This window comes from Sceloporus occidentalis, unplaced genomic scaffold, assembly GCF_023333645.1.
Source record: "Sceloporus occidentalis isolate IW3139 unplaced genomic scaffold, rSceOcc1.0.p SCAF_195, whole genome shotgun sequence".
NCBI classification, from domain to species: domain Eukaryota; kingdom Metazoa; phylum Chordata; class Lepidosauria; order Squamata; family Phrynosomatidae; genus Sceloporus; species Sceloporus occidentalis.
In genome coordinates, this window is record NW_028317175.1 from 25,772 (window position 1) to 38,974 (window position 13,203).

Below are 13,203 nucleotides of genomic sequence, written 5' to 3' on the forward strand. Positions count from 1 at the left end.
CTTCCAAATTGTGCACTTTACAGTTCTATACACAAAAAAACGGAATAAATAAAGCAAGGTATATATCAGAGTGTATGTTATATATTATACACTCTATATGGAGGGCTGGTGCAAGAATTTTTGTCACCCTATGCAAAAACTCATTTTGCCGTTGCTTGTATACCGGCAACCCCCACTATGTTGACAGCACCTACGTTGCAGGCATAGGTCGCAGGTCGCACACCCCAAATCTGTTTGTATTTCTCGCTTGTTCTCTTTATCTCTTCTCTTTCTCTGTTTTTTTTTCTTCAACCTGTTTGGCACAGTATATAATGATTACAGTTATGGTGTACCACCATCAATGTCTGGCCCAGTATATAGTGATGGCAGTTAGCTGTACCACAGTAATGTCTGGAACAGTGTATAGCGATGGCAGTTATGTCATAGTAAATATATGGGTTTACACTCTTTAAAAGTTATATTTTTTATTTCTAGAAATACTGAAAAATAGGAGGGGTTGTAACCACAAGGGAGGGGCTTAACCTAAAAGAGTTGTGGTCATTTATAGAGTGTGGCGAGGGGCATAACCACAGGGGGCCCATGACATTTTGTTGCCTGGGGCCCTGGATGGTCTCGGTCTGCCCCTGCACAGACACTCAACACTAACACACATGCGCACAAACTAACATACACACCCAGACACCCACATAAATATGCCCGAATACTCAAACTAAGACAACCAGACACACACATATTAACATACCCAAACAAATACACATGTTCACACACTAACATACCCAGACACACCTACTCTAACACAGCCAAAGTTATATGTTTACACGTTAAAATACCCACACACACTCTTTCTTTCTGCTGTTTTTTTACTATATCTCTTTTAAGCTAACATTACTGCATTCCATTGTGTCACTTGCTTTCTGGAAATCTGATTTGTAGCATGCATTATCACGTTGTCCTTCTTTTAAGTAAAGTAAATATAACAGCCGTGTTTAGTTTTGCATTTCTGGGGAAACGCTGGTTCCTACATATTGATTGTTTCACTGGAATCCGTCTGCTCTTCGTTTCCCTCATCTTTTCCCAGTAATGTTCATGGATGCTTTAAATGCACATTCTTGTAAAACCTACAACACCGATATTGCTTTTCTCCAGTTAACCTTTTATATGAAAAGGTGAAGTTATTAGACTTTAAAGGGGAATCGTCACTGTCACAGCTTTCACCAGAAGTAAAATATTTGGTTTATATATATATATATGTCACATATAAAGTCTACTCCTTTCTTAACAGTCAATAGGGTGCACAAATCAAAATGTCGAGGGATTTATCTCTTTCAACCTTAGTGTCAGTGCACCTTGGTTAACACCTCGGCAACTCAACAATATGTGAGGGATGGGGAGCTCGTTGGGGAGGAATAATCATGTAGATTCTTACAAAAGAAGGTTATCACATTACTTTTAATTCATAGAGTGCCTGCAGATTCCATACTGCTGGTTAAAGGGCAATCCTCACCATTTCTTTGATCGCTAGTATTGGATAATAATGTACGGTTCTCTTTTTTTTTTTTCTAGAGCAGAATAAACATTCACTTAGGTGTAAATATTTCAGATACCTAAAAGCCAGACAGTGTAACAATCCATCACGAAACAGGTTGCTTAGGGAGTGGCATTATTATTTTTTAAAATATTATATTAGACCTAGAATATAGATTTTTCTGCTGTATTTGAGACTCTTCAAAAAGGTCTAGATAAAAAAAAAACAATGATCAGGATATATTTAAGGACCACGTGTCATTTGAAGAACGACGTGAAATAAAAATCTTGACAAAAATCATTAAACGTGAAATATGTTTTTAACGCAAAGAAATGCCACAATGGTCTTACATTAATTATAGTTCTTAGCTGTAAATGGGAACAGAGTGCTTTTTGTCACAGAGGAAGTTGCAAAGTATATTTTTACTACAGGTTTTACTTGAAGTGTATTTTTGGTTTGGGTAAAACGCACACCCCATTCTCACTTTTACAGCTGAGTTAGTTGACTGTTATCCAGTGGGTGTTCTGTAGGATTTCTCAGAACTAAATTTGCAACTCTTCTGCATCTTGTGACATATGTTAATATATATATATATATATATGACACAGTCATTTCTGAACAGTAGTGATGTTTCACTGAGGATGCTGTAAATCAATCATTCCCACAAACTGCTCTTCCAGAGAATCTATAACCTTATCTATTTTAGGATGAAATCAATGCTGCCTTACTGAAAGTTGTTGGCTCCACTAAGTGTTGGTGAAAGTTCCCAAACTCCAAGTGTGTGTGTGTGTGTATATGTGTGTGTGTATATATATATATATATATATATATATATATATATGTATGTATATATATATATATATATATATATATATAGCTAGATAGATACCGTATATTTGTCCAAAATGTTTGTGTGTGCTGAAGGGGACTTATCAAGACATTTTGGACAATGCTGCGCTTCCAACTTTGTGGGAACACATTGGGGAAGACCCTTTTCTATTCCAGCATGACTGTATCTCAGTGCACAAAGCAAGGTCCATAAAGACATGGTTGGATGAGTTTGATGTGGAAGAACTTGACTGAGCCGCGCAGAGCCCAGACCTCAACCACCTTTGGCATGAACTGGAACGGAGATTGCGAGCCGGGTGTCTCGTCCAACATCAGTGTCTGACCTCACAAATACTCCACTGGATGAATGGGCAAAACTTCCCACAGAAACACTCCAAAATCTAGTGGAAAGCAAAGTGGGACCAACTACACTTTAATCTCTATGTATTTAGAAACCATGTAGTAAATATATGGTTGACCAACTCAGACCACTTTACCAGCCTGTACTGGCCATCAGGTAAGCCGGGCAAATACCTGGTGGTCCTGTGCCTGATAGCATGTGTCCCGGTAATAATGTGCATCCAAGATCCGGCTTTCTTCCCCCAGTCTGACCCTGTCATGTATGTGTCAGGCAGCTGCTGCTAAGGCAAATAAAATCATGGGGTGCATCAAAAGGGGCATAGATGCCCACGACAAGGAAATAATTCTACCACTGTACAAGTCACTAGTCAGACCACACATGGAATACTGTGTACAGTACTGGGCACCAGTGTACAAGAAAGATATAGTGGAGCTGGAGAGGGTTCAAAAACGGGCAACCAGAGTAATAAGGGGATTGGGAGGACTACAGTACCCAGAAATTAGGGTTATTTGGTTTGGAAAAAAGACGGTTTAGGGGGGACTTAATAACTATGTATAAATATATAAGGGGGCAGTACAGAGATCACTCCCAGGACCTATTTATACCCAAGACTGTATCTATAACAAGGGGACATCCTCTACGGCTGGAGGAAAGAAGGTTTCTACACCAGCACAGATGGGGGTTCTTTACAGTAAGAGCGGTGAGATTATGGAACTCTCTGCCAGAGGAAGTGGTGATGGTAAACTCAATAAAAGAGTTCAAAAGGAGTCTGGACGTGTTTCTTGAAAGCAATAATATTACCAGTTATGGATATTAGATTAATAGGGACAGAACGTTGATCCAGGGATCCATATTTGGAGTCGGGAAGGAATTTTCCCCCTGGTATGGGGCAATTGGCATCTGCTTCATAAGGGTTTTTTGCCTTCCTCTGGATCAACACAGTAGGGACACAATATGTATATAGGTTGAACTTGATGGACTTTGGTCTTTTTTCAACCTTATGAACTATGTTACTATATAGTAGAAAAAAATGTCATCGTATTGGAAACAGGAATTATTGTGTTTAGGAATACCCATCATTTTTTTTTGTTTACTACAGCTATTGATCTTGGAACTAATGATTATAAGGATGCTTCCGAGAAGAACACTTCAGGCAATCTATAAGCTGTGCCTTAAGGGACCTTTCTGAGGCCTTGTAATTGTTGAGTTAATTTATAGGTATCCACAATGTCTGGTATAATAACTACCTTTCCAGGAGGTGACGTAGACCATCACCTACCTCTTAGACGTCAGGTGGCGGTAGATGGGGGAGCATTTGCCGGCTAACCCATAGGGTGGACCAACTCAAATTATTATCTGCTAATTTAGGGGTTTAAAAAATAGATTTCATTAACAATTGAATACACTCTTACTGCCTATTGCCCATTCATTTCTATACACTTTTCTTTACTTTAGGTGCCATGATGACCCATATGGATCAGGAGGGTAGATCTCTAGGTTAGCTTACCTTGAGAATTTCCTTCTCTGTTTGAGCGCTTAGACTTATGATTTTCGAAGTTGTATTACCACCTTGTGATACATATTTATGTATTTGGTGCATCAATAGAACATTGTTCTAAATCTCTCATTTACCCTTATGCTGTAGCCTGAGATTTATATTCTGTGAACGTACTTTGTATTCTACTGCAGCAATGAAGAAGCTAATGTGAGACATGTCTACTGCGTAAAACGGAAATATTATATAAATATTAATAATTTCGCAGAACTCTACAGCTAATCACAGCTTATTAATTATTATTATTATTATTATCTGTTTACAAAAAATACTTAGAGCTTGTGTAAACAGCATCACATGCTTTTAGTGTGTAGAAGTGTGTGTGTATAGAAATATGTGAACACGTTTTTCCAGGTCATAAACTGGTGTGTGATTTTCACATTAAATATCCTAGATCACTTAAGCCGCTGGTGTGTGCGTACGGCACGCTTCTGTCAGTGGTTTGCTCTAAAGCTTTTAATTAAACGTATTGATCTTTGAAAGCCACTAGCGCGATCAGAGCGGTCGTGTAAGTTTGTTTTCACATTAAGCACTCGGAAAGCAAAGCAACCGAATGACTTATGGAACGTATTTAATTATGTTGCAGTCGTTCTTGGCATTTTACTTTTACTTATTTTATTAATTTGCAGTTGTACTTGAAATTTGCCTATTACTAATATGTACAGGCCGAGTATCTCTTATCTGAAATGATCAGAAATACGATTTTTCTCCAGATAAGGGAAGCTCAGATAAGTGATACTCTCGATTGAGGGAGGGGGACAGGAGAGAGGTGTCTGACCTCTCCTGTAGTGGATTCTTTCCCAGCCTCCTTTTCAACTGCTCCCCGCTACCTGAACAAAGGACCGTGAGAAGACAGATCCCTTATCCGAAATACTTCTGGTCCCAAACATTTCAGATAAGGGATACTCAACCTGTATCTTGAACGATTTTCCTCTCTCTTTTACTTATCTCTATCTCTTTTTTCTTATCTCTCTTTTCTTATCTCTATCTCTTTTTTCTTATATCTCGTTTTTTTCTTATCTCTCTCTCTTTTTTTCTTATCTCTCTTTTCTTATCTCTATCTCTTTTTTCTTATATCTCGTTTTTTTCTTATCTCTCTCTCTTTTTTTCTTATCTCTCTTTTCTTATCTCTATCTCTTTTTTCTTATATCTCGTTTTTTTCTTATCTCTCTCTCTTTTTTTTCTTATCTCTCTCTCTCTCTCTCTCTTTTCTTATCTCTGTCTCATTATACATAATTTGGTTAATTTGTTGAAATTACGTGCATATAGTGCAAACTTCCCATGATAGGCTAACCAGCGCTTTCCCGCTTCTGATGAAGTGGCTTCATGAGGCGCCATGTATGGTGATTGTGATTAGATGTGTGAGGGGCAGGGCTTGCCCCAGACAGCATTACATGGGTTGGGAGAGGGAGGGGAATTTGGGGATGGGCGTGGCTAAATCCCGCTCCCCTGCCCAAGAGAGAGTGACCCTGAGACCCAGCATAGCAGCATTTCACCCGTCGAGTGTGGGTCAAACCCGGAGACTTCACAGATATGTTTTTTAGGCCTCTCACATGGAACTAACCCTATGTTTCAGAATTGAATAAATCATTATCAATTGGTATTGCAGTAATACTTGGTAAAAATAACCACATTCCTTAAAAGAAAAATGTCTCTATTTGGCCGTTTCAAATGCAGTCACAGAGTCACTAAATTCTTCATATACACACACCTCATCATACTAACCAGATTTACCACATATTGTAAAGACCCATAAAACTGTCATGTTTCTCCACTGTACTCTCTGTTTTCAAATTTTAGAGGTTTTATGACATTCCAACGGTTTTTTTTTATGTGCCTCAACAATGTAAGCACAACTGTCAGCATAATGTACATATTTATTTCTCTTTGTAAAACATTAGCTTGTAACCTCATATGCAAATAGTCAGTTCTGTTTTGATATACATCTTACAGAGTTCTGGAGGTAGATACAAAATAAATCTATTTAAGTTAAGTGATAACACAGGTGATATAAAAAATGTTAATGTTTTGTTTTCTTTATCCACAGATAACAGTGATTTAATAGCTTGTACAGTAATAACAAAAGATGGTGAACACGTGCAAAGATTTCTGGCAGTTGATATCTATCAGATGAGCTTAGTGGAACCGGAGAGCAAAAGACTTGGTTGGGGAGTTGTGAAGTTCGCGGGTTTATTACAGGTAAATATTGTTCCACTTTATTTTTTGCATGTTTCTTACACCTTCCGATGTACGAGTTAAAGGGGTAAAAAAAAAAAAGGGGGTAGTTGAAATTTCAATAAAGTTTGTCAAATCTATTTCTTTCTCATTTTTTTGGAATTTCATTTACTTTTACTTTTATCTCTAATAATGCATTCAGCCTTTTCATGCTTTGCAGGGGGTTTATTTTCCAATTGTGTTCAACCGCGAAAGGACGCTCTGTACACCACCAGGTACTACATGCGAGTGGGTAGCAGCCACCTGGAAGCGGAATTTAACACTGTTGGTTTCGTTCGAATTAAAGGCAATCTGTATTTTGTAGTAATAAAAAAAGGCAACTTTTTAAACATTACAAATTTCATTTTTCAATTCTTATTAAACAATATGGGCAGTAAATGAAAAATACAGCAATATTGCACAATTAAACTTAAATATTTAAATACAGAAACTCAATCTGAAAAATATGTAAAAGTAAATAAATTTACTGTCGCTGTAAACAAGAACTAAAACTAGGAAGTATATCATCTCAAATAGAAATGGTGTATCAAATATAAATTCACCAACTATTATAAACGTGCATGTTTACCCTAAAACCTACAAGAGAAGAACAGTAGATCGACTATTTTAAGACTACAATCCTTAGTGTTTTATCTCTTATGTGGGTGCACAATATTTATAACAAAAGAAGGCAGAAGTCAGTGGCAGTGACTGGTTGAGGAAAAAAAGGCCCTGATCAGTGCCTATAAGCAGATATATTTGTATGGAACAGCTTCATGTGGCTGATGGTTTTTATGGTAGGCATTTACAAAATGGTCCTTCCGTGATGGCATCTGATCAGATCTGTGCTTATACACACCATTCGGACATAGCGATCTGAAAAATATTCACACACTCGTATATCTCTCACAAATGAGGGCTCATGTTGACTGCCAAATCTCAAGTGTTCTTATGGTATACCTGGAAGGCGTATTAAATGGCTCGGAGGTCTTGAATAACCAATCTTCTTTTTCTAGGATATGCAAGTGACTGGTGTAGAGGATGACAGCAGAGCCTTGAATATTACCATACACAAACCGGTTTCAACACCCCACTCAAAGCCATTCCCAATACTCCAAGCTACGTTCATCTTTTCTGATCACATCCGCTGTATAATAGCCAAGCAGAGGCTAGCAAAAGGGCGTATTCAGGCACGCCGCATGAAGATGCAGAGGATATCTGGTAAACGCTTTTATGTAGGGCGTATCATTTTCATAATAAATAGCTAAAGAGATATTCATTGTTTTTCGTATTGATAAGGAATTTAATCTGTTGTCTAAAAAGCTCCTTGTATCTTACTACCATGTGAGGTTTAATGACATTCACTGCTTCGTTAAATTAAATAAGAGCATCAGGCTTGAGAATGGGAAGTCAAGACCTGGCCATGTTTTCTTACCCTCCTTTCATAATTCCATAAGCTCTTGTTCATCAGGACAGCCTTATGTGTCTCTTATCCTGGTTGTTTTGAATTGCTTGTGTGTCTTTGTCGGCTGATCTCAGCATTATTCCATTGTAAACGTTTGAACTTGAACAATTTTTAACCCCTTAAGGACAACAGATCATCCTTAAACCCATTAATGACAATGCATTGTGAGCTTGTACATGTTCTCGTGAAGGGGTTAATCTGCAGTGGTATTTCCATAAAAACCATAATAGGTGTTATCACAGAGACTTTATACTAAACTTTTTAAGCGTGCCTATACTTCTCAGAGGTACGGACTGAGGACTGAGGTCCTGAAAGTCTATAATGGCCCCATAAATGATATTATCTTGGACGGAAGGCTCCTACATCTGATGTGCAACTAAACAGAGCACAATAGACGATCTCTCTATAATTCTCCAAAAGACAAGCGGATTCATTTGAAGATTCAAAAAAACAAAACAACTTTGAAAACATAAAATATCTTAAAATATTACGTGCTATATTATTTAAAATGATCTAAATACAAAAACTATATTCTTACAGATAATGTAGTGGTACCGTATGTAGATATATAATTGTTTCTTAAAAAACAATTAATACATTAATGTTCCTCAAGACCTAAATACTGATTTTTTTTCTCGGTAACTTCATTGTGAGTCAGAATATTTTTAGGGATTGTTCTTGCATGCTGTTCAGACTAAACTTCTGCTCGATTCAAAGAAATTGTCAACCTTACTTTGCTTTTAAAGTGGAAAACGAAGTATCTTCAGTGTTTCACTTCTTTTTTTATCTTCATGGAATGATTTTGAGAATGATATGTCTCGGGATGACTAAACGTCATCAAGTATTTGAAGAATACATGTACCGGTAGTTCTCAGGGCACTGCATTAATCACTTGCTGACAAATCCCTGACCAATAACCTCACGTGATGTACCGGTTCTTCTAGTGTTTGCCACAGACTGCCACTGATATTTAAAATGTTATTTCATAGCATTAATGAAATATCTCCAAGGGTTCTACTAATTGACCATCAATAAACACAAGAAGTAAACAGTGGCATTGCATTCATTCAGAAATCCTAAAAAAGCTTTGATGTCATCTGGTCCCCTTAAAGACTGGATTGATCTCCAGCGGTACTGCTGTCATACAGGGTCAACAAAGCTCTTTGTGAAGGGTCGGCATTTTATACTACATATTGTGGTCGGTCTCTGCAGATTCGGCTACAGTATGTGCAGTTTAATGAAAGGAGTATAATTGTTATATTAATGAGATGTTTTAGACACGGTACTACGGACTTATGTATTCAGCGTGTTTTGACTGCTGTATCTAAAGCCCTAGTAAACAGGGGAGTACATAATTGCAGTGTTTTTTGACTTTTACTGGAAAAGTTATTGTTTCCATTTTCTTGACGTTCCTTTTTTCTGTAAGTGCTACAGAAGTACCTTGTTTTTTATATATTCATGTGTAACAACTGGGGATACGGACTGTGCTCTGCCTACTACTCAATTTCTCATAAAAAGAAAACCACTTGCCTCCTTTTACACACACCATATGTTTGTTTTAATAATGTATTTATATTTATGTTACTATACTAAGTCTACCTTTTACCAAAGTTGTCCACATTGTCATCTAAATCAGTTGTCCCCGACCAGCTGTCTTCTGCTTCAGCACATATAATAAAATGTATTCGTACACAACACGCTTCTACCTACATACATATTAAGTAAATACATGTTCGAACTACTCGAAAATAACAATTGTAGATCTTGCATTGATACTCTGTTTAATTCATGTTAGTAATTTGTTAGCCATAGCAGCTGCTACTTGGCACAATATAAACTCACTGAGTTTAGACTCACCTAGTAATTCCCTATTTCTTTCAGGTGATCCCCATAATTGATCACAATTATAACTAGTATGTGTGCTCTTGCTACCCAGAACCATTACTTTGCAAATATATAATATTGAGCGTCATATGCCATTTCTGTGCCCCTTCTCCAGATAAACACACGTTGTGAACTACATTTATAACCTTGCACAATATGGTGTTAAACTTTCTACTTATCTTGTAGGCAGCATCTGTCAATCATAAAACCACGTTGAATTGAATTTATTGTTCATAAATTATATATATTATATTTTTTTTCTTGGCTAGCTCTTTTGGATCTCCCTGTCCAGCCATCTAACGAAGTTATGGGTTTTGGACACGCGTCGACCTCGGCAAGTCAGCACCTACCTTTCCGGTTCTACGAACAATCTCGCCGTGGCCTGAGCGATGTCACAGTGCAACGCTCTGTCTTTGCATCGGTAGACAAAGTACCAGGTAAAGCATGTTTTCTTTTACTTATTTGACAGAAATTGCATTGTCAAATGGGGCCGTGCCAACTTTACCTTATTATGCATTTTTGCAACCTGTATAAAAAAACAACCAAATATTACATAGCACTATTAATGTATTTATTATGTACTCTGTGTAATTTCATTGAAAAGTGGTCCACAAAAAAAACATATTTTGTTTTCCTTTTACATTTGAAATAATGAGACTTTTTGGCTTTTTTGCGTGGCGTAAAGTATACAAAAAAGTAAACAAAAGTGTACCTTTTGAAAATGTAGTTATTTTAACCAAAGGTATTCCTTCCTTCGTTATCTAGGTATGGATTCAATAACGGGAGTATTTCAGGGGAGATACTTAGCTCCAATATTAAATATATTATATATTATTATATTATTATTATTGAATTGGATATTTATTATAATCAACACAAATTCAAGGGACACAAATAGATCTTTGCCTTTATATATGTATATCTATAGCTGTTCGAGAGTGCTGTAAGGGGAGTGAAGTGAAGAGGAAAAAGAGAGAGAAGATGAAGTATACATAGAAAGAGAATAACAGAGAGGAGAGAGAAAAGAAAAGAGAGGAGATAAAAAAGAAAAAAAATATTACATATGAATATTATACTATGTATAGTATAACACACACATCATTTTAGCTACATAGCGGTTTTCTAAATAATTGTTCAATAATCCAGCAGAAAAAAAGCTAAATGATTTGTCTTCAATAGCAGAGAAACTATATGTAAGTCAGCTTCGATTATATATTTCAGGAAATGATTGGAAAAATGATAGGTAAATACATTTTGCAATTCCCATTGTTGTGACTCAAGTTGTGTAAGCCTGACTAAACATTACATCAACCGAACGACACTCCGTTTCCTGTTTCATTAAATATGCTGCATTTATTCTATGTCCTTGTAAGACAAACAGATGCCAGAGAATAATTTATATATATATAGCCTAACTGTACGGAAAAAAACAAGCCGACTGTCATGTTAAGCAACCGGCTTCCAGTGATTTAGAATAGTTGACCTCTCGTCTTGTAGATGGAACAGCTGTTGATTAGATGATAATGTACTATAATATTTTTTGCTATTGTTTCAGTTATAGTCATGAGCGGTGTTAAAATGCAGCTTTTAAACGATCATTTTATTTATTAAAGTAATTTTATTTATTAAAGTGATCAACAAGCAACAACAAAACCATCATTTTATTTCTTTTGAGCCTCGTGGACTTACTTGTGTGCTTTGGATCATTGTCCTGCTGTATAACCCAACTGCGCTTGGGCTTTAAGGCAGGTGGGGTTGGATAGCTTTTTTTCCCCTTCTATATTGTGGTTATTTTGTCTAGTATTAAAATAAGTTTTACGATCTTAAGTGAGACAAATATGCACCAATAAAAGAAATCAGCGAGGGTGGAAATACTTTTCACAGCACCGTATATCCATTAGAAAAAAAAAGGCATCAAGTACAAGACATTGACTAAAAAGATGTCCTCCGACCACTTGATCTGGAAGTCTCTGGATGGGTCATTTCACTAATCAGTGAATTACAGTAAAATTAATTGAGCTGAATATAATCAACTCACTGGATAAACTATGTATTATGCGGAGCCCTCTTAGCTTCAGAGTAGAGGTCTTGTTTGGGTTGGCCTTCAAAGTCAAGAGTGGCTCCACCAGGTAGACTACCTATGGCATGGAGCAGCAGAAGACGAGCAAATGCAGACATCCTTAAATAAGGGAATCTTGAAGGGGCAGGAATTACCCACCATGCATTTAAAAAAGTAAGGGAGGAGAGGTCAAGGTCTTTATAAACTGAATATCCTATAAGGAACAAATGTACACCTATGTGTCACCTGTTCATCTTTGTTCACGATCATTGTAATATATTATTTTGTGCATCAAATATGTGTAAACCTGATCACATCACTTACTTTATATGGATTCGTATTAAACAGACATCTGCTGTTAGACTGTATAAATGCAAATTTATGTAATTACTGGTTTAGTTATCCATCCACTTTTTAGCCCAAATGGATTGATGGTAACTCGTAAGTCCCTTGTGCTATGTTTATTAGAAATTAGCTGATCTGTACTGATAATGTAGGAAAGAAATCTTTAGGATCTTATTGATTTCCTTGGTCTTCCGAAAATAATGGTAGTTTTCAGGTCCTACTGATTTATTATTATGGGAGATTTTAAAAGAGCCCAATCTGTTTCCCGTAAACTGTGCCATTAACAACATATATTTTTGTTTTACTGCCTTACTTGTGTTTTAAAGCGTTGCACACATGAAGTAAGAAATCCCCATTGATGTTTAAAGTGCAAGCGTTTCCTGAAACTTTTCCAGAATAGTACACCGTTTTAGGATAAATAATCCTAAAATGTAACCAGTTGAGTGCTTCTGCTAATGGGTCATACCTCAGCCTGTTTCTCGTTTACGTTGTGGCTAATATCTATCCAATTAAAGTATTTACTACTGTGTTCCAGGAATCAAGGTTTTTTGGTTTGCGTTGCTTTGATTTCTTTCTATAATCTGGCCTTGCATAAATGTGTGCTGAGAAATGAATAATTATCGTTAAGAACGTGATTGAGAATAGTTGGCGATTAGCACATGTAGGCTGTGTTCACGAAGGGACACTCCATCCATCAACTGGAAATAGCATTGGTCCCTGTACATTTTTATGTGGTCTGTTTTGTAAATACATGCAAATTCAGCAGAATCGCCCCAAATGGATCTGCCCCCCCCAGTTTAATGCTGTGCCAGAGCTATGATCGGCTGAACACATACTCGTGCGCTTGATTTGGTGAACGCTGCGTGTAGGGGTGTGTTCAGAGTTTCAGACCCCGTGCGCATATATGGAAAGTCCTCTTATTGATTTTAATGGGTGCACATTCCTGCCACTGATTGGCTGCTTGAAG

At 37.0% G+C, this 13,203-nt stretch overlaps 1 protein-coding gene across 1 annotated transcript in view; it reads left to right on the top strand.

The window, feature by feature from the left end:
• Nucleotides 1-13,203, top strand: part of LOC149278283 (protein CLEC16A-like) — a gene marked incomplete at its 5' end in the record, with an annotated part of 52,851 nt that overhangs the window by 23,919 nt on the left and 15,729 nt on the right. Inside the window, 3 exons of the mRNA XM_089502119.1 lie at nucleotides 6,317-6,468; nucleotides 7,500-7,704; nucleotides 10,102-10,269. Coding sequence (XP_089358245.1) covers nucleotides 6,317-6,468; nucleotides 7,500-7,704; nucleotides 10,102-10,269 — 525 coding nt within the window. The remainder of the gene's footprint in view (nucleotides 1-6,316; nucleotides 6,469-7,499; nucleotides 7,705-10,101; nucleotides 10,270-13,203) is intronic.